We start from the raw sequence: 24447 nt of genomic DNA, 5'->3' as shown, positions 1-24447 counted from the left end.
ATCCCTAGCATACATACAAAAGTGGGCCAGGTGGGTTAGTTTTGTTTGTTCATAACACTAATTCATATATTTCCTAAGTAGGGAACATTTATATATCTTTGTGTAAGAATTCTATTTTAGGCATTAGGACATGTTTAACTATGTCCAGACTCACGATGGGACACATTCAATGATCTTAATACTGCTACTGTACATATGGGTTGGATTTGTGACCACCATACCGTGCTGTTCCCCCATCACCAGAGCTATGCCACTGTCGAAGGCTTTGAATTTATTGTTTCTGGAATGCTTGGACCTCATGGAAGGAGGATACTAGAATTTAAAAATATATCAAAAACCAGAATAGAAAGAAATGTGTGTGGCCTGGTTTTCTATGTGTAGCAGTAGGTCCCCAAAAAAGAAAGGGTTATTTTGATGAGAATAATTCTAGTCTGCCAAGAACAAATACATTTGTCTAAAGAGGAATGTTGACTCTGTTGGTATTCCTGAAGACAATGAGGGTCAGTGGGCTATCACAGGTGTACACATGTGTTCACGTGTATGTGTTCACACTCATGCGTACATATACCAGTTACTGCCCCGGATACATACATGCACATATTCATATGTATACATGTATTCACATACATGCACTCACACATCCACATCCACAGTTCCCCTACCCCACGTTTACACATGAATATCTGGATACTTGTGTGGAAATTCCCTTTCTTTTTGTTTGTATAAATGCCACTAGCTTGAGGTTTAGAGAGCCAGTGGCATTTTCAAACTCTCCCGTTGGACATGAAGTCTAAACTCAAAGCAGTGGATCTGCCCCTCGGACTCTCATTTCCCAGTCTGTGAAGTGCTCATGTTCTTTCCTCTTTCCCCTTTTTTCAGGGACTCCCAGGATTCAAAGGCAGTGAAGGCTACCTGGGAGAAGAGGGCATTGCTGTAAGTCAAGACCCTTTACAGCTCACCTATCCCTACAGACATAAGAAGAGAAACAAAAACCAGACTTTGAGGATTCAGAAACAGCACTGTGGGTCTTTCCTGGCCCTCCCTGTGCCTGGGAAATACTTCTCCTTAGAGGTCGTTACTCTACCACCTTGCTCTGACTTACCCACCTACACTGCACAGTGAACTAGGTGTGACAGGCAGCGTCTCTGCCATAGGAGCTACATCCCTGCCATTTGCCCGGGTCATTTAGTAATTAAACCAATGCATCACATAATTTATCAGAAACCCTTCCCTCCCTCCTCCCTCCTTCCTTCTCACCTCCCCCTCCCTCCCTATTCCCTTCTTTCCTCCCTTCCTCCTCCCTTCTCTCTCTCTCTCTCTCTCTCTCTCTCTCTCTCTCTCTCTCTCTCTCTCTCTCTCTTTTAAATATTGATTTATTTTATATATGTGAGTACAGTGTCACTCTCTTCAGACACACCAGAAGAGGGCATCAGATCCCATTACAGATGATCATGAGCCACCATGTGGTTGCTGGGAATTGAACTCAGGATCTCTAGAAGAGCAGTCAGTGCTCTTAACCACTGAGCCATCTCTCCCTTCCTCCCCTCTCTCTTTCCTCCCTCCTCCCCCTCTCCCCTTTTCTCCCTTTCTTCTCTTCCTTTTTTCCTTCCATGCATCCAGTCATGCATTCGTTTGACAAGACATATTTAAGCTTCAAACTGATCACTTCATTGTTTAGCAAAAACACCACTGATACACATATCCAATACATATGCACGCTAGCAGTGTGAGCAAGACCCAGAAATGAGAAAAAAATATACAGAACAAAGATATCCAGCTCCTACCTTAGGGACCTTTCCACATTAGTAAGAAGACAAACAAGGAGATGGTGTCCAGCTGTTGTACACATGGCTGTGCTGGAGGCACAGGGAATTGACAGTATTGAGCAAGAATAGAAACATAATGTCTTGAAGACCAACCCAGTTAGAGTTGACCCTGAGAAGAAAAGGTTACAAAACAATGGGTAACACTTGCTTGGGCCAACATGTGAAGGATACCGAGGAGTTCCTCCAGGTAAAGTGTGTGGGAAATGCTCTCCTACTGCAAAGGGGAACCATCTGTTCAAAAGAACAATGGAGTCAAAGGATTGGGATTGGGAGCTGGCAGAATAGCACATGGTCAGTGTGGCTGGACACTGCAGAAGTCCCCTAGAGAAGACTCACTGACTCGCTGGTGTCTAGCTATGGACAGTGAATGAGGGTGAGCATACGAATGGGATCAGGCAGCGTCATGGGCGATGCTCAGACTGAGGTCATGGGTCAAAGTCTTAAAGTCATAGGGACCGGGCGAAGAGTCCTGAATCTTCGCCTAGGGCAGAGTGAACACACATGGTAAGGAGATTTAAAGGGAGCAATGTGGTGGCCACCTGGAGAAAGGGAAACTCCATGTGGACAGTGTGCAGGTGGCGTCCAGAGCAGAGGGTTGTCATCGCTGAAGATCTGATTTACTTCTGTTCTGTGTTTTCATAGGCCGGAGTCCCAGAATGTAAGTCATGAGTAGACAAATGTTTTTTTAAAAAAACAAACAAAAAACACTTGTCAAGTATCCAGGACAGATCCAGCACACACTCATCTGGATTTGTGTGTTTCTGCTTTTCCTCAGGGAGAAAGAGGGGCCTCTGGACCAATGGGAGAGCAAGGTATAAAGGGATGCTTCGGTGCCAGAGGGCCTAAGGTAAGGCCTTTCTGTAAGACCCTCCCACACTGCAATGTGATGTCATCCTGGCAGCTCACTGCATTTCCCACACTCATACCCACCATCTTTTCTGTTTTCAGGGAGCCAGAGGACTCAGTGGAGAAGAGGTACGGCACCAGGCCCTGTATTTTATTTACCTATATTTTTTTATTTCAGTTATCCAGAAATTTTTGATTATTTTTTTTTAGTACCAGCTATTTCATTTAAGGTTTTTTTTTAGATTAGAATTACAGTATTTCTCTCTTCTCTTTCTTCTATCCAAACCCTCTCATATAATGCTCCTTTTCCTCTTTCAAATTCATGGCCTCTTTTTTTGTTAATTGTTGCTGCATGCCTATATGTACATGCATATATATGGCCTGCTCAGTCTGTATATTGTTCCTTGTATATATATTTTCAGAGTTGACTGTTCAATGCTGAATGACCAGTTGCTGCGCTCTTCCCTGGGGGACAATAGTTTTTTCTCCTACTCATATTCTTAGTTGACTATAGTTCTTTGTGTAAGATTGTGGGCTCTTTCCGTTCACGCTGACATTTCTATTGCTGTTACCCCTGGTTAACTCATGTTCACATAGTCACGTTGATGAGATTTTATGAGTGTAGCTTCTGATGTTACTAGGAGATACAATTTCACAGCAAACTCCCTGATCTCCTGGTAGGTGTATTCATCATGACTATGCCCCCCAAATCCTGCATTTTGATTGCTTGTGACTTTCTGTAGTGGCCTCTGTCTGCTGCCTCTGTCTGTTGCCACAAGGAAGTTCCCTTGATATGTGGGAGGTGTGAGGAGTACACTTACCTGGGGCATGAGGACAAATGTTTAGAGTGTTGTTTGGGAGTTGCTAGGTTAGTAAAATGACGGGTTCTCCACCAAGACTTCACTAGCACTGAGAGGCTGCCTAAGTTTCAAGTATCATGTTTTTATTCTTGCTGAGCAGGTCTTAAGTACAGTTAGAGAGCTGTTGGTTACCACCAAGGTGTACATGCCATGACTGAGTCCTTAGGATTCTCGTGCCATGCTGGTCATGGTGGTACATGGGCATCATAGCTGGCAAGCACAGTTGGTTGTCTCCCTTCTTTGGAAGCTTACACAGTGCCTTCTGGAACCATGAAGGCTAGTCCTCAGGGAGGAGGCATTCAGATCAATTCCAGTTCTGAGTACCTGGGCTCTGGGTCTGAGATGTATGGTGTCTTCCGCAATAGGGAGTCAGGCTAGGACAATAGCAATAGGCTGTATGTTTGGAGGGTGTCCTGGCCAACAACTCAAAAGAGGGCCTCATGTCTGGTATTGGGTTTATTTTTAGGTGGTCTTTGGCCCTTTTAGAGATCATTGTCAACCCAGATGAGAAAAGTTCACCAAAACTATATATTTATATTTATACACTGAATTTTATATATTATAGGGTAATTTTGGTAAATAGGTAATAATATGATTCCTTACGGCCTTAGCAGACATACTTATTGATATTTTACCCACTTCCCTCCTCCTCCTGGATTTTCTTCCCTATCCCTCCCTAAAGAGCCTCCCCTTTGCCCATTTTCCCTATCGGGTGCCTTGTGTCTAGCTCTCCTCCTTACCCTCCCCCCACCTTCTGTATTTACCTTCCTCCCCCTCCCTAAGGAGCTCCCCTTTCTCCTTTCCCTAATAAGATCACTTAGACCCTTCTATTGCCCTCCTGCTCCCCAACCTCCCTGTCCTGACAATGTCCCATTTACTCTCTTGGGTTCTGTAGCCACTCCAGGCTACATACTCACATCTGAAGATTCGGAGTGAGGACCTCCAATGAGAGAGAATATGCAGCGTTTGCCTTTCTGGGTCTGGGTTCCCTCACTCACTATGGCCTTTTCTAGTCCTGTCATTTACCTGTACAGTTCATGATGTCATTTGTCTTTCTAGCTGAATAATAATATTCCATGGTATATATGTGCCACAGTTTCACTATCAGTGTGTCATCTGAAGGGTTTTTAGGTTGTTTCCATTTCCTAGCTATTGTGAATACAGCAGCCCTGAACTGGCTGAGCTAGAAACTGTGGAGTATGATGTCCAGTCCTTTGGGTATATCAAGGTAGTGTAGCTGGCTCACATGGTAGATTTTTCAGCCTTTTGATAGTTCTCCACGTGGATTTCCATAGTGACCACAGCAGTTTGCAATCCCAGCAGCAATGAATGAGGCTCCCTTTTTCCCATCATCCACTTCTGGCATTTGTTGTCCATCATCTTGTTGGTATTTGGCACTCTGACTGGGGCACTATGAACTCCGAGTTGTCTTGATTTACATTTTACCTCTGCCCCACGTTGCAGTCAGGCTCTGTTGGATATGACAACTTCTTTTACTGAACTAATCTTCAACATTACCCAGGCATCACCTAACGAAGAGGCTGTTGCTCACTGAGCAACCCCTGAGGCTGTTTTTAGTTTTGTCTGTGATGTATCTGACAGATGTGCTCTTTGTTCTAATCACATCTGTCTCTGCAGGGTGAAGCCGGGGAAGATGGCCTCGATGGACTAAACGGAGAACAGGTATGACACTTTCCTCCTGCCATAGATGCCCTCCTCAGCTGGCTTTCGTGAAGAAGATGAGAATTTGAGCTTTCCCTTCTCCATTTTCTAGGGTGACAGTGGGATTCCTGGAAGAAGAGGAGAAAGGGGTGATGAGGGATCTCAGGTAGGGATTCAAGACACAGAAACTATGAATCTGCATGATTTATAAATAAAACAACTGCCTTAGACTTGCCCATCAGCCATAGCTACAGATTGACTGATTTAGGGACAAGTATTCATGAAGCTATCACATACAACGGTGAACATTAATTTTCATGTGTCTGATAGGTTCTGCTATTTGGGGCTGAACATGGCTAACCTCGATGCAGGTCTGTACGGTGTACATTTGTTTTTTAGTACATTGACCATGACTTTTCTGTGGTGGGCAACTAGAAACACGGAAGGGCTCTCATGGCGTCTTGAGGTCTTGTACCTCTTACAGCAACACTCCCTTCTCTTTCTCTTGAGTACCATTGAGTTTCACTGTCCTCAGTCTAGGGAAAGGGTCAGACATGGAGGCACACACCTTTGACCTTAGCACAATTTTCAGTAGGCAAAGGTGGGCAGCTCTCTGTGTTTGAGGGCAACTTGGTCTGCACAGTGAGTCCCAAGCCAGTCAAGGCTACGTAATGAGGCCCTGTGTGTAAAGCAAGACACACAGGCACACACACACACACACACACACACACACACACACAGAGAGAGAGAGAGAGAGAGAGAGAGAGAGAGAGAGAGAGAAGAATATTGCCTATTATGATTGGATATCATCAGTTCACAGTTAACGTGAGAAATGACCAGATATGAGGAGGAAAAAGAAGCTACCACATGAAGATTGTGGGTGTGCATTAGCTGAGGTCTGTGCTGTGAGGCAGCTGCTGAGAGAACACGGCTCTCCTGCTTTTCCATCTGGCACACAGGCAGCCACTCACCCCTTAGGCTTTTGCTCCTAGTGGTGTGAGCAGTTGATTTTGAAATTCACTTTCTAGTTGTGAGATGTCCTTAGGCAAGTGGCATGAACTTCAAATTTCCACCGCCTCATTAAAACAAAAGATTAAAAAAAAATCCTTTGCAGAAGACTGATAGTCAAGCAAGGTGACAAAGGTACCGGGAACAGAGTTCACAGTGTGGTACATAACAGAGGTCACCACAGGGTCACTTATTTGATGCCAAGAACTTTTTTTTTTTTTTTTGTAGTTACTTCTTCCAGATTTAAAACAACCTCAGTGGAAAAATATTTAATTATTCAAACCAGAGAGAATCTAAGCCCTCTCTTTATGCTTATTAAGTTTATTAAAACCTCCCATCTTGTTCTTTGTTCTGGTCTGTGTTAACTTTAGGGAAGCCCAGGCAAGAGAGGGCCTTCTGGTGACCGTGGAGCAAAGGGCCTGCGAGGAGATCCGGTAAGTGCATGGGCCCCGTAGGCAGTGCATCATAGGGCTCCCTTCCATAGCGGAGACATGTTCCATGTTAAGGCACTGTGAGCATACTCCTGAGCTTACCACTTTGAAGTCTTAACTGGAGAAATTAAATGCAGTTTCTGTGCCTATATCCTCATCATGTTTATTCTTATGCCTCAGAGTTAGGGAGGAATTCTAGTCCCTTTGATTAATTCCCCGAGCACCTCAAAATACAGAACACAGAAGGAAAAAAAAATGCCTCTTTTTGTCTATTCTCCCAAGATTCTAGTTCTGTTGAGAATAACAACCTCATCTTCCCAAGCCAAGGACTTGGGGAGGATTCTATCAGGCAACTGTGAGGATGTGAAGTTACCTGCTAATGGAAGGTCACAATCCAGCCAAGTAGGCATGACACACGTGCATGTGTGAGCACGCCACACCAGTGGAAATCAGTGCCATGGGCTTTCCCTCAGCATGCTCACAGTCAGTGACTCTAAGAACAGCCATGAACTAGGACCCTTTTGAGAAATGCTGATGTTTGTTGAGCTTTTTGGTGAGTTGTAACACACATCAGTACAGCGCCCAGCTATAAAATGTGGGCTTGCTCACTGGAAGACACCCGTGTGCTCATCACATGGGTAAAGAAAGAAAACATGCCTAAGTCCCAGAAGCCCCTTGTGTATGCTCCAGTCGCTCACGCCCTCCCCCTGGGTCATCACAGAACTAGCGTAGGGTATCAGGTTTAACTGCCCTCGAGCTTCATGGGAATAGGATCGTTCTGTTTCTGGTTGCTTGTGTTCTACATCATGGTTGCATTCATGTCTGTAACACACATCACTCGAGATCACTACTGTATAGTACTGTATTGGGTATTTATCATACATTTATCCATTCCATGATTGACAGACGTGTGTGATGTTTGTATTAATATAGTACTGCTGTGAATATTCTTTTGCATGTCCCTTGGGATATACATTACATCAAGTATATAGCTTAGGAAGAGAATTTTGGGATGACGACATGTATGCCTATATTGAGCATAATCTTTACAGTCCCCAGACAGTCTTAGTCAGAGCTTCTATTGCTGCAATAAAACACTATGACCAAGAAGTAAGTTAGGGAGGAGAGGGTTTATTCAGCTTACAGTTCCATATTGCTGTTCATTGCCAAAGGAGGTCAGGACAGGGACTCATATGGGGCAGGACCCTGGAGGCAAGAGCTGATGCAGAGGCTGTGGAGGGGTGCTGCTTACTGGATTGCTTCCCCTGGCTTGCTCAGCCAGTACATAAACATTTATCAAAAAGCTTGTAGTGAGCTACTCTCCCACCATATGGACAAGGTTAGCATCCTATGTGTTGATTAGAACACCTACAGTCTATGAAAACTGTTTAAAAAATGCCGAGGGAGGATGTGGAGAACTGAGCATTGAAGGGACATTTGTCTGATACCCTCCTGGGTACACAATATGTTGATTAGAGTGGAGTTTAGTGCAATATGTGTCAACACTGTAAATGTGCAGCATGCATGACAAATCGCTTTATTTCAAGAGTAGAAGACTGATGGCTGATGGGTAAAGGTACTCATCATCAAGTTTAAGGGCCCCAAATCAATCCCTGAGACCCACGTGGTAGCCAGAGCGAACTGACTCCAGCAAGTTACCCTCTTACTCCCACACAAGTGCCCACACTGTGTGCACATGCACACAGATAAATACAGAGCTTAAAATGGAATCTTCACTTGAAGATGATGCTGTTTGCCGATCAGCGTCTCCTGATAATTTCAAACAACTTCAAGGTATGTCACGTAGCTTCAGGAAACAGAAAGTCATTTCACAAAAGGGTAAGCAAGAAATGGTGGCTCTAGAGTGTGGACATTTTAGCTTGATACAATGACCGCAAACTCATTTGAGGCATCAATACATAATTTCCATTAGTTGTTTTTTTTTTTTTTATCAGATATTCTCTTAATTGTCTATCATGGACAGCGTGACTATATAGCATGGTTTTCAAGTCAGGTGGGCTCAATGGCTCAGTGGGGAAAAGGTACTTGATGCCCAGGTTCAATTCCAGAACCACATGAAGGTGCAGGCAGAACTGACTCTGCCAAGTTGTCCCCTGACCTCCACACATGTTCCACACAGAGTTAGTGTTTTCATCTTTGTCTAAAGAACTTGAATACTGAGAATGGATTTTTTTTTTTTTTTTGGTTTTTCGAGACAGGGTTTCTCTGAGTAGCCCTGGCTGTCCTGGAACTCACTTTGTAGACCAGGCTGGCCTTGAACTCAGAAATCCACCTGCCTCTGCCTCCCAAGTGCTGGGATTAAAGGCGTGCGCCACCACCGCCCGGCTGAGAATGGATTTTTAATTTTGAGAGTGATGGTGTATAATATCAAGATGGTTGACAGTTGGTTCCCCCAGAGCCTCTGGCTGTGTCAGCCACACTGACCTTAGATAGGTCCCAGTGTTTAGCCATCCTTTCTCACCTGCTTAGAAAAGTACAGCTCCGATTTAAAACAGCCCTCTGGACTTTGTGTATGTGGTTTTAGCGGGTTGCTATTTCAGGAAAAGTTGGGCAGGGCAACATTGACAGAATAAATAGACCACACATAGGATCAGATTTCCCTCAGGAATTCATGCAAGTGACACAAATTCCCGGTGAAAATATCTAAGCAAGATTTTGGAATTTCCCATTTTGACTAGATGATTTTATTTGTGTGTTTGTTTGTTTGTTTAAGGTGAGCCTTGAGCTCTGAATCCTCCTATTTCTGCCTCCCAAGTACTAGGGTTAGAGGTGTGTCCCCTCCTACACACACTCACTCACACATATACACACACACACACACACGCACACACACACAGCTTTTGATGGAAACTTTTTAAAATTTCATTCAATACCAGGAGAAAACTGAGCAAAACATTGCTCTGATTTATAGAGACTAACAAGTTCATCCCTGACAATACATTGTTACGAGAAGTCCATGTTTGGTTCTAAAATTGTGTTAACTAGTTTATACTCATACTGACCAAGCAACTTGCACACATACAGAGGTGGGAGGTCCTGTCCTGAAGTGCTGATGCATAATTCTTTTATGTTATCCTTCAAATTAAAGGCCTTATGTGCCCAATGGAATAAAGTTCCGGATGTGAGCAGGGCTTGGTTGCACATACATTTCTTTCTGGCACTCAGGAGGTAGAGGCAGGTAGATTTCTATGACTTCAGGGCCATCCTGGTCTATAGAGAGTTCCCAGACCAGTGGAGTCCACATCAGAGAACTTGTCTCAACATAAATAAGTGAATAAATAAATCCTGCAGGTGGCCTCCTTCTCCTTATTGTCCTCACTAAAATAATAGCTTTCTAGCTGTTTCATTTAGGTGCATCCATGTTTGGTGGTGATTTTAAGAGATGAGTATTTAAGCTTGAGGAGGAAATGAAAATGTAGAACACTATCCTGGCTTGGCAGAGAGGAGAATCAAGCACATTTTAGTAATAACAATTACATAATAAATCTAGGTCCGCCTCTTCCTCCCTATTATCTTATAAGCTACTTAAGTCCAAGCCCAAACACTATTTTAAAAAATAAATAAATAAAAAGGCATACTAAGTGTCTGGAGCAGTGCCTCATCCCTGTTTGTGATTGCAAATTGCTTATTGATTGATTGGAGGTCATCCGGGGCGCTGTGGGCAGGCCAGCGTGGCAGCTGGCACTCTGCAGGGCTGCATTGCTGCTGTTCCTTCTCAGCCTATTGGAGCATCGATTGGCTTGCTGGGCTCGATTGATGGGTTCATCCCTGTACACGCACGGTTCGCCAGTGGTCCCCAAGTTAGAAGCTTTATAGTTTTGCCTGCTGAGGAAGATATCCCACAATGGTGCTCTTTCCTGCAAGCTGCTGCTGGGGTGTTTAGGTGAATATTGAAAAGAGAACCTCCAGAGTTCAGGTTTTCTAAAAACCAGGGGTGAGCATATGAGATTAGAACTTGGGGACAAACAGGTCCCTGGGTGTTCTGTGCCTTCTACCAGGGCAATATTAGCAAACATCTGCTGCCCACACCAGATACCAGACCAAAGAAATTATTGCATCCAAGTCTAGCCTAGTGAACCAGTGAGTTTATTCCAGTTTATTATGGGGACATAAGTAAGGGGGGGGTATTTGCAGGGGCATGGGTAACTTAGGTGCACCTGAAGGCTACCCCAGCAAAGGAAGGAGGGAGGGAGACTTGGCAAAATCCATATCTAGAGCTCCTTGGCAACTCATAGGCAGCTGCCCCGTCATCTCCCTTCCCCAGCAACTGTCACTGCTCATGCAGTGTGACAGGCATGTGGTCTTCAGCACTGGCTGGGAGTTTGTGTAGGGGTGTGATGACCGTGTCATGAGTGTTTAACTTCTCCCAAGAAGAAAAACGTAATCCTACCAGTTCTCAAGTGCAATTTTGCCTGGGACTCCAGGAAAAAGAGGAAAAGTGGAGAGAAGACCAGGCTCCAGCCTCAGGGTAGGATACAAGCTCTGTCCCCTTGCTTCCCTTGGCCACAACTCCTATCTTGGCCACACCTCCTGTCTTGGCCACACCTCCTGTCTTGGCCACACCTCCTTCTTGGCCACACCTCCTGTAGCGATCCCTGCTTTCTCCCCACGTGTTCACCTTGGGTATCCACTCTGAGTCTGCTAACAGCAGGCCAAGGAGGTGAATCAAATATTTGTGAGCCACCTTTCACTTTAACCCGGTTCTGCGTTCCGTATTTAATTCACACTCTATTAAAATCCTGTTCACCTTTTTTTCTCTCTTTTTTAGGGAACTCCTGGATGTGACAGTAGCATACAAGGACCCAAGGGCTTGAAAGGAGACCTTGGAAGACAAGTAATTATGTGGGCATTTGTTACTGTAGTGACCGAGAGGCTCGGAGTCTTAAAATTAGGATATAAAACACCTAAGGTGGGATTTGGAATAAGAGAATATGCCTAATACAGGAAAACTATTGTGAGAAGCAAAAAGAACAGATCTTTCACTCCTGCTTATTTCTTGCTGCAAGACATTAGAAACATTGTCAACTTCTGAGCTGAGACATCAGGAACCTTGTTTGTCAACTGGCCGCACTAAGCCACACGCACGAGGTCTTCATGAATACAAACATCTAAGCTTTAGCTTAAAAGGAAGGACTTGTTGATTTAATAGATTTTTTTTTTAAGGGCTACCAGAGTTGTTAGCCATCCCAGTATCCAGGGATGCCAGTCTACTACACACACATGCTAGGAAGATGCAACCCTGTTAGCCTGCTATGGAAAGAGGAGAGCTGGTGATGGGTGGCTCCTCCCACCAGGCAAATCCCTGGGGGTTGTTCTGAAATCTCACAGACCACAATTTAGTCCCTTTATCCTATTACTTAGGATTTTTTTTTAAAAAAAAAATGTGGATAATGTGTGTCTCTGATGCCTTTTAACGAGCAAGCTCCCTTGCTAACTCCCTGTAGGGAAGAAGCAGATGTGGTAGGAAGGAGTCAGCCATGCTCCCCTCTCCTCTGGCTTTGTCCATGGCCAGCTTCATACACCAGGCCCCCCGACTCTATGTAAACCTTGATTTTTCACCTTGAATATGGTGAATAGGCTACTTTTGTGTTTTCTTGGCTAATCAGTCATTCCATACGTTTACACTTGGGGGAATTCTGAGGCTTTATTCATGAGCAGATAATAATCTACACAGGGTAGGCAAAGATGCAGTCCAAAGGTAGGAATCCCAACTGGGATCTGGGGGGATGACTCACTTGGTATAAAGTGCTCCGTACAAAAGCAGAAGGACCTGAGTTCAGATCCCCAGCACCTACTTTAAAAGGCAGCTGTTGTGGCCTGGACCTGTAATTTCACACTGGGCAAGAAGGTCCTCTGCTCCTTGACCAGCTAGGACTGCGGAATTTGTGGACGTTAGCTCTAGTTAGAGACCCTGTCTAAAACAGTAAGGTGGAGAGCAATTGAGAGAGACTGTTGGTCAACCTCTCAGCCTCCATATGCACCTGAATACGTGAACAGTCCTCCACACAAATACACACACACACACACACATACACGCAAAATCCAACACACACAAAAGCCCCAACCAGTAGTGGCTTGCCAGTCACATTCAAGCTATGCTAAATGACAGGGTAGGGATAGTCTGAGTCTTCTGATGAATGTCTCAAACATGCATTGGTGACAATGAGCAGTTGGAGCCTGAAACCTTGCAGTTGTGCTGCTGATCCCTGTGACCCATGTAGGGGTGTGACTTATGACCAATGGAAGACAGTGTCACAGTTCAGGGAAAGATGACTCCGTCCTTCCTTCGTATGAGCCCTTCTGGTACATGGACTGATGTTAAAACAGGACCTGTCCGTGATATTGCTGTCACACATTCTTTCGTTCCTCTGGCAGGGCAGAAGAGGCTGGCCAGGCTCTCCTGGAACACCAGGCTCAAGAAGAAAGATGGTAAGAGCCCTTCAAGGCAATGAGCTTCCAGACTCACGGATCCCTTAGCTGTGATGAAAGGGGCCGATGGTGGGAGTTGGTGGGATTGTCGGTGGCTAGGGATGTGAGCTGTCTCAGAATGGGACTGGTCTGCTCAAGCCCTTGAGACCTAAGTAAGAGAGTGCTGACTGCATGGGAGATTACCCACAAGGAAAGACTGCCATGCAGAGAAAACAAAGAGTGTTTGTCAATGAGGGGAGAGTGGTAAATGTTTAGCCTACTTGCTGACTTAACTAAAGTTACCAGTGATATTACTCAGTGTCCAAGCTTTATTGTCTGATAAATTTTATGACTATTAGGAGAGTTGGGAATAAAACTGATTCTCCCTCCCTCAGCAGCCATTGATTGACAGCCTAAAGTTCTTCGTCCATATTGGCAGGTCTACCACTAATGTCAACATGCAGGTCTTAAATAGGGAGTCATGGTGTTGAGATTTTAAAGGGTATAGCATACTTGTCATGTCTTAGGATAGGGAGAAGTGGAAGGGTAAAAATAAAGTTGAATATAGTGAGCTCATATATAAGATTCTCAAAAATTAAAAATTGGAAATAAAAGATGTTAAAAGAGAAATAGAAGGTTTGTTGTACGCATGTAACCAAGGGTTAGGCCAGGTTGTTGAATACCTTAGGGATTCTGGTACTGTGATAGAACACAACACCATGACCAAAGGCAACTTGGGGAAGATAGGGTTTATTTCAATTTACAACTCAGACAGCATAACTAAGGCAAGTCAGGGCAGGAACTCGAGGCAGAAGCTGAACTAAAACAGAATCCACAGAGGCGTACTGCTTACTGAATTGCCCCTCTTTTCTTGCTCAGCCTGCTTTCTTACACAACCTAGTATCCCCTGTCCAGCAGTGGTGGCACCAGAGCTGGGCCCTCCTACATCAATCATGAATCAAGACAATTACCCACAGACTTGCCTACAGGCCAATCTTATGGAGGCATTTTCTCAATTAAAATATCCTCTTCCCAGATTTGGGCCAAGTTGAAAAAAACTAGCCAGCACATTGTGGAACCCATTGGGGGGAGTTTTATTTTGTTTTTAGTTTATTTTATTGGCTTTGTTTAAATACATGCTTTAAAACATTCCATGTGTGACTACTTAGAAAAACACACAGAGATTCCAAATAGAAAGCCTTTATCCAATAAGAGATTATTTAAAAGAATTCACTTCCACACCTGCGTTAGAGTCTAAATTATACCAATTTTGTTTCATTTCACAGTATTTTCTTTTCCATTCTTTGTTTAACTATCCAGCCTGCTCACCCCGTCCCCCAGAATGCAAAATATCTTAAAATTGAGCACAAATAAAAACTGGTTGAGTAGGTGGCACTCAGGAGGCATTGTGTTTTCTGGACAGAAGTAGTTTATGAAACTAGCTATTAGACTCCACCAGGAAAATGTTTTTGCATCTGGAAGCACACCCATGTTCTTCATTCAGCTAGGAAATGGAAATAGGAGCAGAGATTGCATTCAAACTGTGCTGAGTGTGATTGTTAGCAACCAGCCTAGCTAAAGTTGCTTCAATGCATATGCAGATGAGCGAGTATTTAGCCTCTGCTCTCAGCTTTGGAAGGGCATCCTTGCAGGCTTGCATCTCTCTGCAAAACATTTTCAGTGTTAAGAATATCAACCCAGGAAGACCTGGTGTAAAGGAATGTGCACTTATTGTTTTGTGGCCTCCAGAGGTCATGTCATACAGCACAGCTTCCAAGGAGGGGGTCCCCACATGGGTGACAAGTGCCTCTGTAACATGCAGGAGTCAAAGCTGGACTAGTAACAAATGACAAAGAAGGGGTACAACCTCAGCTTTGTGCAACTCAGCAAAATAAAGCAAAAAAGCCTAGATGAGCCCACTTTCCAGCCACAGCCAAGGACTGACATTGGACAACTAGCTTTGCATGTGGACTACAGAGAGGAAGTAAACAGTGAGGAGACAGGGAGTCAGTGGAGATTATGGCAGATGCTCTGGGACCCGAGGGATGTCAGATGAAGCCCAAGAATCTCCCAAATGCCAAAAGTTGGAGGATGGATGCAAGACATCTCTTGACCCTAAGCTGTTTTAGACAGTGCCTCCATGTCCCCACTACACCTCCCCAGGGGTTTTCAGTCTACAGAGTCCCTTCCAAAGATGGCCAATCTATGTTGCCAATGAATCTGATAATTAACTAATCAAACCACAAAAGAGAGTGGGGATAACATGTCTAAATGGCAAATTAACCCCCCTCCCACCCCTTCCCCATTAGAAGAAGAGTTTCTGGGAGGAAAGAGAAACTCTGGCAAACCATTCAAGTCTGAAAGATCTGAAGCCCACATTTTTGCTCTGAGTAAAAGCTTCAAGAATTGACAGGACAGAGGGGCCAACTGGTAGACCTTGAGGAGCACAAGAAGACAAAAGGAAGTAAGATTGGCAGGGTGACAGAAATGGAGCCACTGGGTTCCTTGTTCCTTATTTTTACTTTTCTATTCAAGAGAAGCTAAATGTAATACTTACATTTTTAAAGATTTTATTGTTTTTTATGCATATGAGTATTTTGTATGTCTGTGTACCCGTTCATGCAGTGCCCATGGAGGTCAGCAGAGGGCACTGGGTCCCCTAGAACTAGAGGTACAAATGGTTGTAAGCTGCCATGTGAGTGCTAGGAACTGAACCTGGGTCCTGTGAAAGAGCATCAAGTACTGACCCAACTCTCCAGTCGAACACTGAAATTTTAAATGGATAATCATGTGACCCCCCTTTTCCAATAAAAGTGCCATTGTGTAGAATGCTACCAGAAAAATCCCATCAGGGCAGGAATCATGACTATCAAGAGCTAATGACTACCTCTTTTTATCTAGATAGTTTTTCAGTGTTTAAGTGTTTTGTCTTTCTGGATGTATGTATGTGCACCGGTGCCTGGTTATCGTCAGAGGTGAGAAGAAGGATCAGTTTCCCTGCATCTACAGATTGTTGTGAGCTACCACGTGGGTGTTGAGAACTGAACCTGGGTCCTCTGCATGAGCAGCACGTGCTTTTAACCTCTGAGTCACCTCTCCCACCCTGCTAATGTTTATTTCTTTATGAAGGATTTGGGATGATTTGACATCTTTGCTTGATCTGCATTCAAATATTAAGTAGGTATTTATTATTTTAATCATCGCAAGAAGTTATTCTTCTTTAAGAAAAGAATATATGATTTATAAAACTGTAAAATATGGGCTAAGGGTGTAGGTTGGTGGCTGAGTCCAAAGTTCCCTGTTCCATTACCAGCACTTTATATATCCACGAAATATGTATCTGGATGAAGAAAACTGAGGATTCCTTAGTGCAATAAAATGCTGCTGAATTGACAAGTGGTCAGAGAGAGACCAGTCGTGGGGGCAGGGAAAAGGGTTCCAGCCAACCCAATCTGATCTCTATTCACTTGACAAACACTGAACACCATCAATGAATCTGTAACTCCCTGAGTCCTAGAGCTAAGAACTCAAACAAGCATTCTTTTCTCTGCAGGAAATAAGAACCTTGGGGTAAACCATAGCAAAGTTTCTCCACTTTGTTTGAAGCATTGCTTGTGGGGAATGGCTACATCATGCACAGAAAGATGCTCGCATCTCCCCTGACCTCAGCTCACTGGGTGCCAACAGCATACCTGACAAGAAATGTCCCCAGACTTTGCTAGATGCTTCCTGGAGAGGAAGAAGAGGCAGTAAACCCCACTTCTATTTGAAGGCAACTGATGGAAAGGGAGGCAGGCCTGCCCGGTGAACGAGCTATTACCAGAGTGAGGCTAAGATGCGAGCCTGGACCAAGGGTAGGAGAAGCAGCCAGAAAGTACAGCCCCGGGGCATTGGCGGGAAATGGGAAGAGTTGGTGCTCTCTGAACCAGACTGTGCTGAGATTTAGAATCCTCTGCCAGTGGTAATGAGAAGCAACTGTAGCCTCAAATGAAAGCAGACTTGCATCCCAGTTTGGCCTAGATTGTTTTTATGGTATTGTCCACTCATCCTTATGGATACCTCTTTACAGGCCTCCTAGAGGACTCCAGGGCAGCAATGCTGGACACGAGCCTGCCAGTAAAACTTAGGATTCATGGAGTATCTGCCGTTAACACCCTGCTTGCTTGCTGGTGACTTTCTGCCCCAAATTAGTCATATCTGCCCAGAAAACAAGGTTCTCATAAGTACCCAGAAAACCAGGCTGTGGGAACTATGGAACTGGTGACTCTGTCTTCCACCCTTTTTTCCTTCAGGTCCCCTGAGGGTACTTTCCTTCCTTGATGTACCCACTCACGTTTATTTTAAAGAGGAGCCAGGATCTCTGGGTGTGTGACCAGACCCCAGTCAGCCTTTGAGTGTACCCTTCTAATAGCCCGAGATTATCTCTCCTATGTAAACCACTGGAAAATGTTAGGCAAAAGCTGCAAAATCGCTTGCCCTGACTCCTTGTCTGCTTTCCATGTCTCATGTCTACCAAGGTCCCTCTCCCATGACTTTGTAGTTTATAGCAGCATGAGCACTGTGTGGCCACTTCTGGGTTTGTTCCTGTCACTTACGTAATCTTAGATGTCAAGTTTGGTCTCTCCCATGAAGCCTAAACCTCCTTGATTTGGGACAGGAGTCAGTTTTTGCTCACCACACCAGCTCCCCTAAGCCTTGGACAGAGCAGAGACACCAGAGATATGGTGATTCATGTCACTGAGCTTTTTCAAAATCAGATTTTTTTTTTTTTTAGATTTTATTTATTTTATGTATATGAGTACACTGTAGCTGTCTTCAGACACACAAGAAGAGGGTATCAGATCCCATTACAGATGGTGTTGCTGGGATTTGAACTCAGGACCTCTAGAAGAGCAGTCAGTGCTCTTAAATGCTGAGCCATCTCTCCAGTCCCTCAAAACCAGATCTTAAAGTCACATGGGAGCAGAGTGGGAGAGATGGCTCAGGTGGTGTGCTTGCAGGCAAGCCTGAGGAACCGAGGCAGAGTCCACAGAACACAGCCAGGTATGGTGCTGGACCCTTTCCCGTTCAGCACTGGGAAGGCAAGCTAACGGATGCCCGGTAATTGTGGGCCAGCTATCCAGCCCAGCCTCATTGGTGAGCTTAAGGCCAATGGAAAGACACAATGGAAAGAATGTCTCAAAACACAAGGTAAATGACACCTAAGGCATGTCATCTATCGTTTGTGTGCACACACATATATGGATCCACATACACAAGGAATACAAAAAGCAAACAGGAGCAAATGTCGATGTTTCAATCACTGGCTGGAGAGAAACCTCCTCCATGTGAATGCTCTGCCCTGCAGCTCTTAAGACCTACTGGTGAATTTTTTGTTCTGCTAGAATATAACATTCTTCTCTTCTCCTCTACTCCAACCGACTGTATTCACTAGAAACCTGGTCCAGCCATGTGCGTTAACTGCACCACAGACCCCAGGGCCTACTGCTGAGTGTGGGGCAAGTCTGTCAGCCTGGTGACCCCACAGCTCCCTTCTCATCTCCTGTCCCTGTTGCCAGTGTCTACCCTGACTCCTGTCTCCCTGCCTTTACTTCATTACCCAGCCTGGGTCCCCCATGGAAAGAGTTGTACATATCCCTGAAACCAATCTCCAAGTCTCTTTCTCTGGGGAGATTTCACATCTGGATATACATCTCTGTTTTTGAAACCGTCTTCCCATCCTTAGGCATGTGTTGTGCTCTGCCTTGTAAACGCTTGTAGTATTTATCCCTCCTCCCCCATAACTTGAAGAGTGTGGATTTCCTGAGGTCAAAGACTCAGGGCATGTATGCGTGTTCTGGGATGGGGTGCTTCCCGTCTATTAACCTTTAAAGTGTAGCACATGGTTTTCTGAATGAAATGATCTACTGGTGGATGTTTTTTCTGAACGACAATGGATTGTCTTGAATGGTAACAATTTATTGTGCAAAAAGGAACAGATTCTTATTAAACTTATAAAAATTGCTTGTGTATGTGTGAGTGTGTGAACGTATATGTACCACATAGATGCAGATGCCCGTCAATGCCAGAAAAGGATGTTTGACCCCCTAGAACTGGAGTTGTAGGCTGTTGTGAACTGCCTGATGTGGGGGCTAGGTACTGAACCTAGGGTCCTCCGCAAGAACAGCAAATGCTCTTGGACTCTGAGCCATCTTTCCAGCCCTTTGAAAATGACTTTCTTCTCTGACAGAGAATTTGGGCCTTGAAGATGACTTATTCTTGTTTGAAAGAAATGAGACAATTCATCATGCACACACCTTTGCTTCTTAGATGACAACGTATTTTGAAATACACTGAGCCATACTGGCCTGTCCAAACATTTCTCATGAGTTCGCAGCAAGATGATATCATCTTGTGACTGTTGGATTTTGTGGAGCCTGTTCTGTAATTTTTGTGAGTTTTGTTCTGACTTTACTAAGTGACCAAGTCAGATAGGATATGCCATTGTCTCTTGATTATCTGAATTACAATTACTGATTAGGAAGGTACCTTAAACCCTAACCCTATGTAGAGTGAAAATCTCCCCTTTCTCCTTAGCAATATTATTTGGATTGGGTATTTTATTGATCCCATGAATCAAGTCACTTTTGAATACTTGAGATGACTGGTCTCTGACAGCTAATCATATTGCTTGGCTTTAAAAATCAAACTAGTTTGGCTTTTTAACTTCTGAGCTTGGAGGATTTATTATGAAGTTCCTGGAGTTGATCCTCAGGTTTTTTTCTCTGGCATCCTGCTCCTTGGCTGACCCGTCCCTGATTCCTGCCTGATTTTGTAGTGCTTGGGGGAAAATAAGAAAGAAAGCTAGTTCAGGTCAGCCAATGCTGCGGCCGAGGAACAGCTCTGGTCAAGTCTGGTGGAGGTGGGTTGCTGTCTACCACCTGTTCTATGTATCGCTGGCTTCGGGTTGTCTATGATTTCAATTACCTGCTGCCCTATTTAGGAATTCAGAGTCAGCCTATTACAATTCACTGAGTAATTGAATGTGTTAAGCACAATGTGGGAGTGACTTATGTCAGTGCTTTGATCTGTTACCAATTTAAATCATATACATACATACATACATACATACATTTATGTACACACACACACACCATCTTTTCTAAGAATATCTATTTTCCTCCCTTTTGTTCTAGGTAGCTCATGGCCGAAGAGGACACATAGGCCCACAGGTCAGTGATTATTTTTTTCTTAACTTCAAATGATAAATGACTCATGTTCAGTCATTTAGAATAAAGATGGTTAATATCTCTTCCCATCTATCTTAAACTTTTGGCTTTTGATGACATTGGTTGTAGAATAAATTGTTAGAAAAATATTGACTACAGTTTTAAGAATTCAAAATGGAATGAAAATTGGACCACTTTATTAAAATTTTACAAAGATATTAAAAAATGTTTAAACATAAAAATGATCAAAGACACTATTTAGTCCAATGGTTAATTTTTATTTTGTTTGGCTTTTGAATATAAACGCTAAGTAACTTTTCTTGGATTTGTGTTCTGTTAGCTTCTCCAACTTACAAATTTGTGTGAAAATCCCATATAAACCCCAAGAACACAAAGTTTAATACAAACTGGATAGTCTGGGTCCTCTGGAAACGGAAACGGAGAGCTATATAGTATCCCTTTTGCACACACCAGTAATCATATCCTACACTGTGCCTCATGAATTCATGGCCTTTATGAAAGAGCAGCCACGGTTTAGAATCTTTCAGAGCACACACATGCTCAGGTTAAAAGCACAGCGAGGGTTAGTGCTAAACCCATTCGCAGCCACACGGACAGACCATAGTGAAACTCGACAGAGTGAGAGAAATCTTCAGTTTTTTATTGCTACTGGGGAAAAGTTTCTAATCTTGTACATGAAGAGACAGGGCTAATAGATTAATAGGTTGGTTCTTTCTCATCACAGGGAAATCCAGGCATCCCAGGCCCAAATGGACTTGCAGGTTCGCCTGGACTCAAGGGCCCACAGGTATCCACAGAGAACCCATGGTTGTGCACAAGAGTCTGTGTGGGGGTAATCTATATCCTGGACATAACCCTTCACGTGCCCTGCTTGGAAGTGTGTTCGGGTTAATAAAGCAAGCAAGTAACATTGAGTCTTGACTTATACAGATCTTGATCTCTTAGAGTTCTGTCCCTGTCAAGAAATAGTAAGAGAGGAACATGCTGGGCAGCCAACCCCATGTGCTGGGTTCAGGATCCTTAGGATAATCCAGGAGACCCTGAGCCAAGGAAAATGTTGAACCTCGAGTGTGTGGGATTGTGGTCCATTTAACACGGAAATAGCTCAGTGTTCTATCCCCGGAATGTCCATGGCGTTGAAACATTGGCTCAACTCAAGGAAAGATTTGTTCTAACTGCAGCTGGAGGCTTCAGTGGGTGATCTATAGCGTGGCACCCTGCCTGTCCTTTCCAGTTCACTTCTCTGGGGACCTGCCTCTGGCACTCTTTCCTTTATAAGGAGCAAGCCATAGTTGGCGCTTTGCACTGGTCACATGAGAAGGGAAGAATTAACATGCCAGAGGGGGTAAAGCGCGGCCTAAATCAACAGCAAGACAGGGAAGGGAGCAAATGCTGAGTGGAGAGGGAAGCAGCTGGGCTGCAATGTAGCTTGGTGGTAGAATAGTGGCTTAGCATGCACATGCTGGGTTAGGCCTCTAGCATGGAAGGGTAGGGATGGGGGAGAGGAGAGGCAGGGCTGGGGACTGAGGGCCGGGGGTTGGGTAGAAACTAGACCGTGAAAACAGTATTTTTTTTTTTCCTCTCTAAAGTTAGCTTTGAATGTATGAAAAACAGGTGTACTGTTTGGCTTAGGCAAGACAGTCATTGGTTCTATTTTTCAAAGTTTTAAAGCAAGTACTTAAAAATAAAGGCATTATACATCGGCAGTTTGTGTATGGAGGTTGGGCAAAATACATCCAAACATCAGGAGAGATGCTTTGTGCGCTCGCTGCCAAGATTTCAGCATGATGACCAGCCTTCCCTTCAGCCAACTTGCTCTCTCCAGCTTGATGGCTTTTATTTGTCATTTCGTGCCAGCTGCGGAAGGCTCAATTTTCTTAGTTTAAAGTGAGAAATATTTGCCTTGGGATTGTCGGGAAGCATCTCAATAAATTGACTGCCTTTATTTCATGCTACGAGAGTCACATCCAGCATTTGTTCTTTTGGTTTATAGACCTTCTTATTTACAGCCCAATTTAAAATGAAGCAAAAGACCAAACACAGCACATGAAGTTTCGCTGCATCCTATGGAAGCAGAAGCACACAGGCAATAGAGTATTCCGGAACTAGAACTATCTGAATTCCATCTTGCTATGCGATGTGTCGTCTTTATGACCCATCTTTGTTGTGGTTATTGAATATAAAGTGGATTTAAATGTTCTGGTTTTAGATTTATATTATTAAGAGAAGCATTTTTTTTTCCCCACATAAAAGTCATATGGCTTCAGAGTACAAAGAGGCTGAGGACAATTGGCAGCACTGAAGGTACCTCACCTTGGGGGTACCTCACCTTGGGGGTGCTCCCTCCTGTCCCTTTGTCTAGATAGGCTCCACCATCTCAGTTTCAGACTGATCTGGGGCATTCCTACACTGATAAGAAGCTCAGAGACCCTCAGAGCAGCTACAGGGATTCTGGCTCTCCGTCTACATTTGACTTGTTTAGTGTACAAGTTTAATGTTCAAGGGTTCTCACTGCAAGTGAAACTAACGCTTTGATTCTACGCATTTAGGGTCCAAGAGGAGAGGTCGGTGAGAAAGGAGAAAAAGGAGGCCAGGGAATGAAAGGTCCCCAGGTATGTATGGAGAAAGCAACTGCATCTGGCTTTGACCTTGGCTTGAAGGAGGATGTTTTTGTGGTTTCTTCCCTAAAGGTGAATGACACATTGCCTGAAGGCCAAGAGTATTAAGTTTGACTTGAGTGTGAGAAGCAGCAGCTGCATTGTATCCTGATCTTAGCCCCTACCCTCCCACCCACCATGCTCCCCCATCCCCTGCCTCTGTGTTCCCCACTTACCCACTGTGCTCCTCCACCCCCTGCCTCAGTGCTCCCCCACCCACCATGCTCCTCCATCCCCTGCTTCCGTGCTCCCCCACCCACCATGCTCCTCCATCCCCTGCTTCTGTGCTCCCCCACCCACCATGCTCCTCCATTCCCTGCCTCCGTGCTCCCCCACCTACTCACCGTGCTCCCCATCCCCTGCCTCCGTGTTCCCCACCCACCCACCATACTCCCCCATCCCCTGCCTCCATGCTCCCCTACCTACCCACTGTGCTCCCACATCCCCTGCCTCCGTGCTCCCCCCCACCCAGCCAGCGTGCTCCCCCATCCCCTGTCTCTGCATCATATAGACTGTAGCAGAGCCAGAAGATCCTCTCTAGTCCTCCTTGCCACAGCTTCTCAGTGAAGGTTAATAATCCCCTCTCTGTGCTATGCAGTACTCCCCATACACAAGTCCCTTGAAGTTACCTACCCTACCTCCTGGGAAGCTAGAGTAGAGGGTTAGTAGCTAAGAGTGCTTGCTAATTCTTCCAGAGGACTCAAGTTTATAACCTCCTGTAACTTCAGCTTCAGGGTATCTAAACCCCTCTCTTATTTCATCCAATCCCTCCTCTTTCTTTTTTTAAGTTTCCTGGGAGACTAAAACATCCTCCCCCATGGCCAGGACTACACTCAAAACTCTTAGACCCTCTGCAAGAGAAGCTGTGGTGGTGATAATCCTAAATCCTCCCTAGATAACACCAGGTTTTGGAATGGCCAATGGCCACACTTCTCCATGTTCAAAATGTGCTAAGAGTGTGTTAGGATGCCAGTCCTGGTCCAGTGGGTCTAGGCTCAGGCCTGGGATGCTGCGTGTCTAATCAGTCCCCTCTTGGCCCTGCTGCTGCAGATCTGGACCACACACTGAGTAGCAAGGCCCTGTGTGATCCGTTCCCTCTCTATAACTAGCATAGTGTATTTGTATCTGTAGGTCTCTTTTTACATGTTGCAAGCTCCATCCATGTTAGTGTCTTGCTTATGCTGGATCTATAGTCCCTGGCACAACAGAGCTCAATTCCTTTATGTAATGAATCGAGCAGGAAGTGAATGAATGAGACCCAGTTGGGACTTTCACCCTCGGCTAATAGCAATACCAAGGGGAATGCATTACTTTACATGAATTAGCTAAACCCGGGCAGAGGCCCAACATTTAAGTGGTTGTGCTCATCATGAGAATATTTAAGAGTCTATTTGCATAAACTTGTAAGCCATGGCAAACTGTTTTAAAGTACATTAATATCTGCTCCTGACAATGTTTGTTCCTGGTTTTGATGAAAGTGCTCTTTTCAAATGCATGAA

The 24447-nt window shown here is 44.5% G+C and overlaps 1 protein-coding gene across 1 annotated transcript in view; it reads left to right on the top strand.

Moving 5' to 3' along the window:
• Positions 1–24447, top strand: part of Col6a6 (collagen type VI alpha 6 chain) — a 137978-nt gene that overhangs the window by 69109 nt on the left and 44422 nt on the right. Inside the window, exons 13-23 of the mRNA XM_031346192.1 lie at positions 880–933; positions 2602–2673; positions 2775–2801; positions 5171–5215; positions 5307–5360; positions 6574–6636; positions 11423–11488; positions 13030–13083; positions 20238–20273; positions 21016–21078; positions 22841–22903. Of these exons, the coding sequence (XP_031202052.1) occupies positions 880–933; positions 2602–2673; positions 2775–2801; positions 5171–5215; positions 5307–5360; positions 6574–6636; positions 11423–11488; positions 13030–13083; positions 20238–20273; positions 21016–21078; positions 22841–22903 (597 nt within the window). The remainder of the gene's footprint in view (positions 1–879; positions 934–2601; positions 2674–2774; positions 2802–5170; positions 5216–5306; positions 5361–6573; positions 6637–11422; positions 11489–13029; positions 13084–20237; positions 20274–21015; positions 21079–22840; positions 22904–24447) is intronic.

The sequence above is a fragment of the Mastomys coucha genome, unplaced genomic scaffold, assembly GCF_008632895.1.
Source record: "Mastomys coucha isolate ucsf_1 unplaced genomic scaffold, UCSF_Mcou_1 pScaffold23, whole genome shotgun sequence".
Taxonomy (NCBI): Eukaryota; Metazoa; Chordata; class Mammalia; order Rodentia; family Muridae; genus Mastomys; species Mastomys coucha.
Note: the sequence above shows the minus strand (reverse complement) of the source record. Positions and strands in the feature narration are given on the sequence as shown.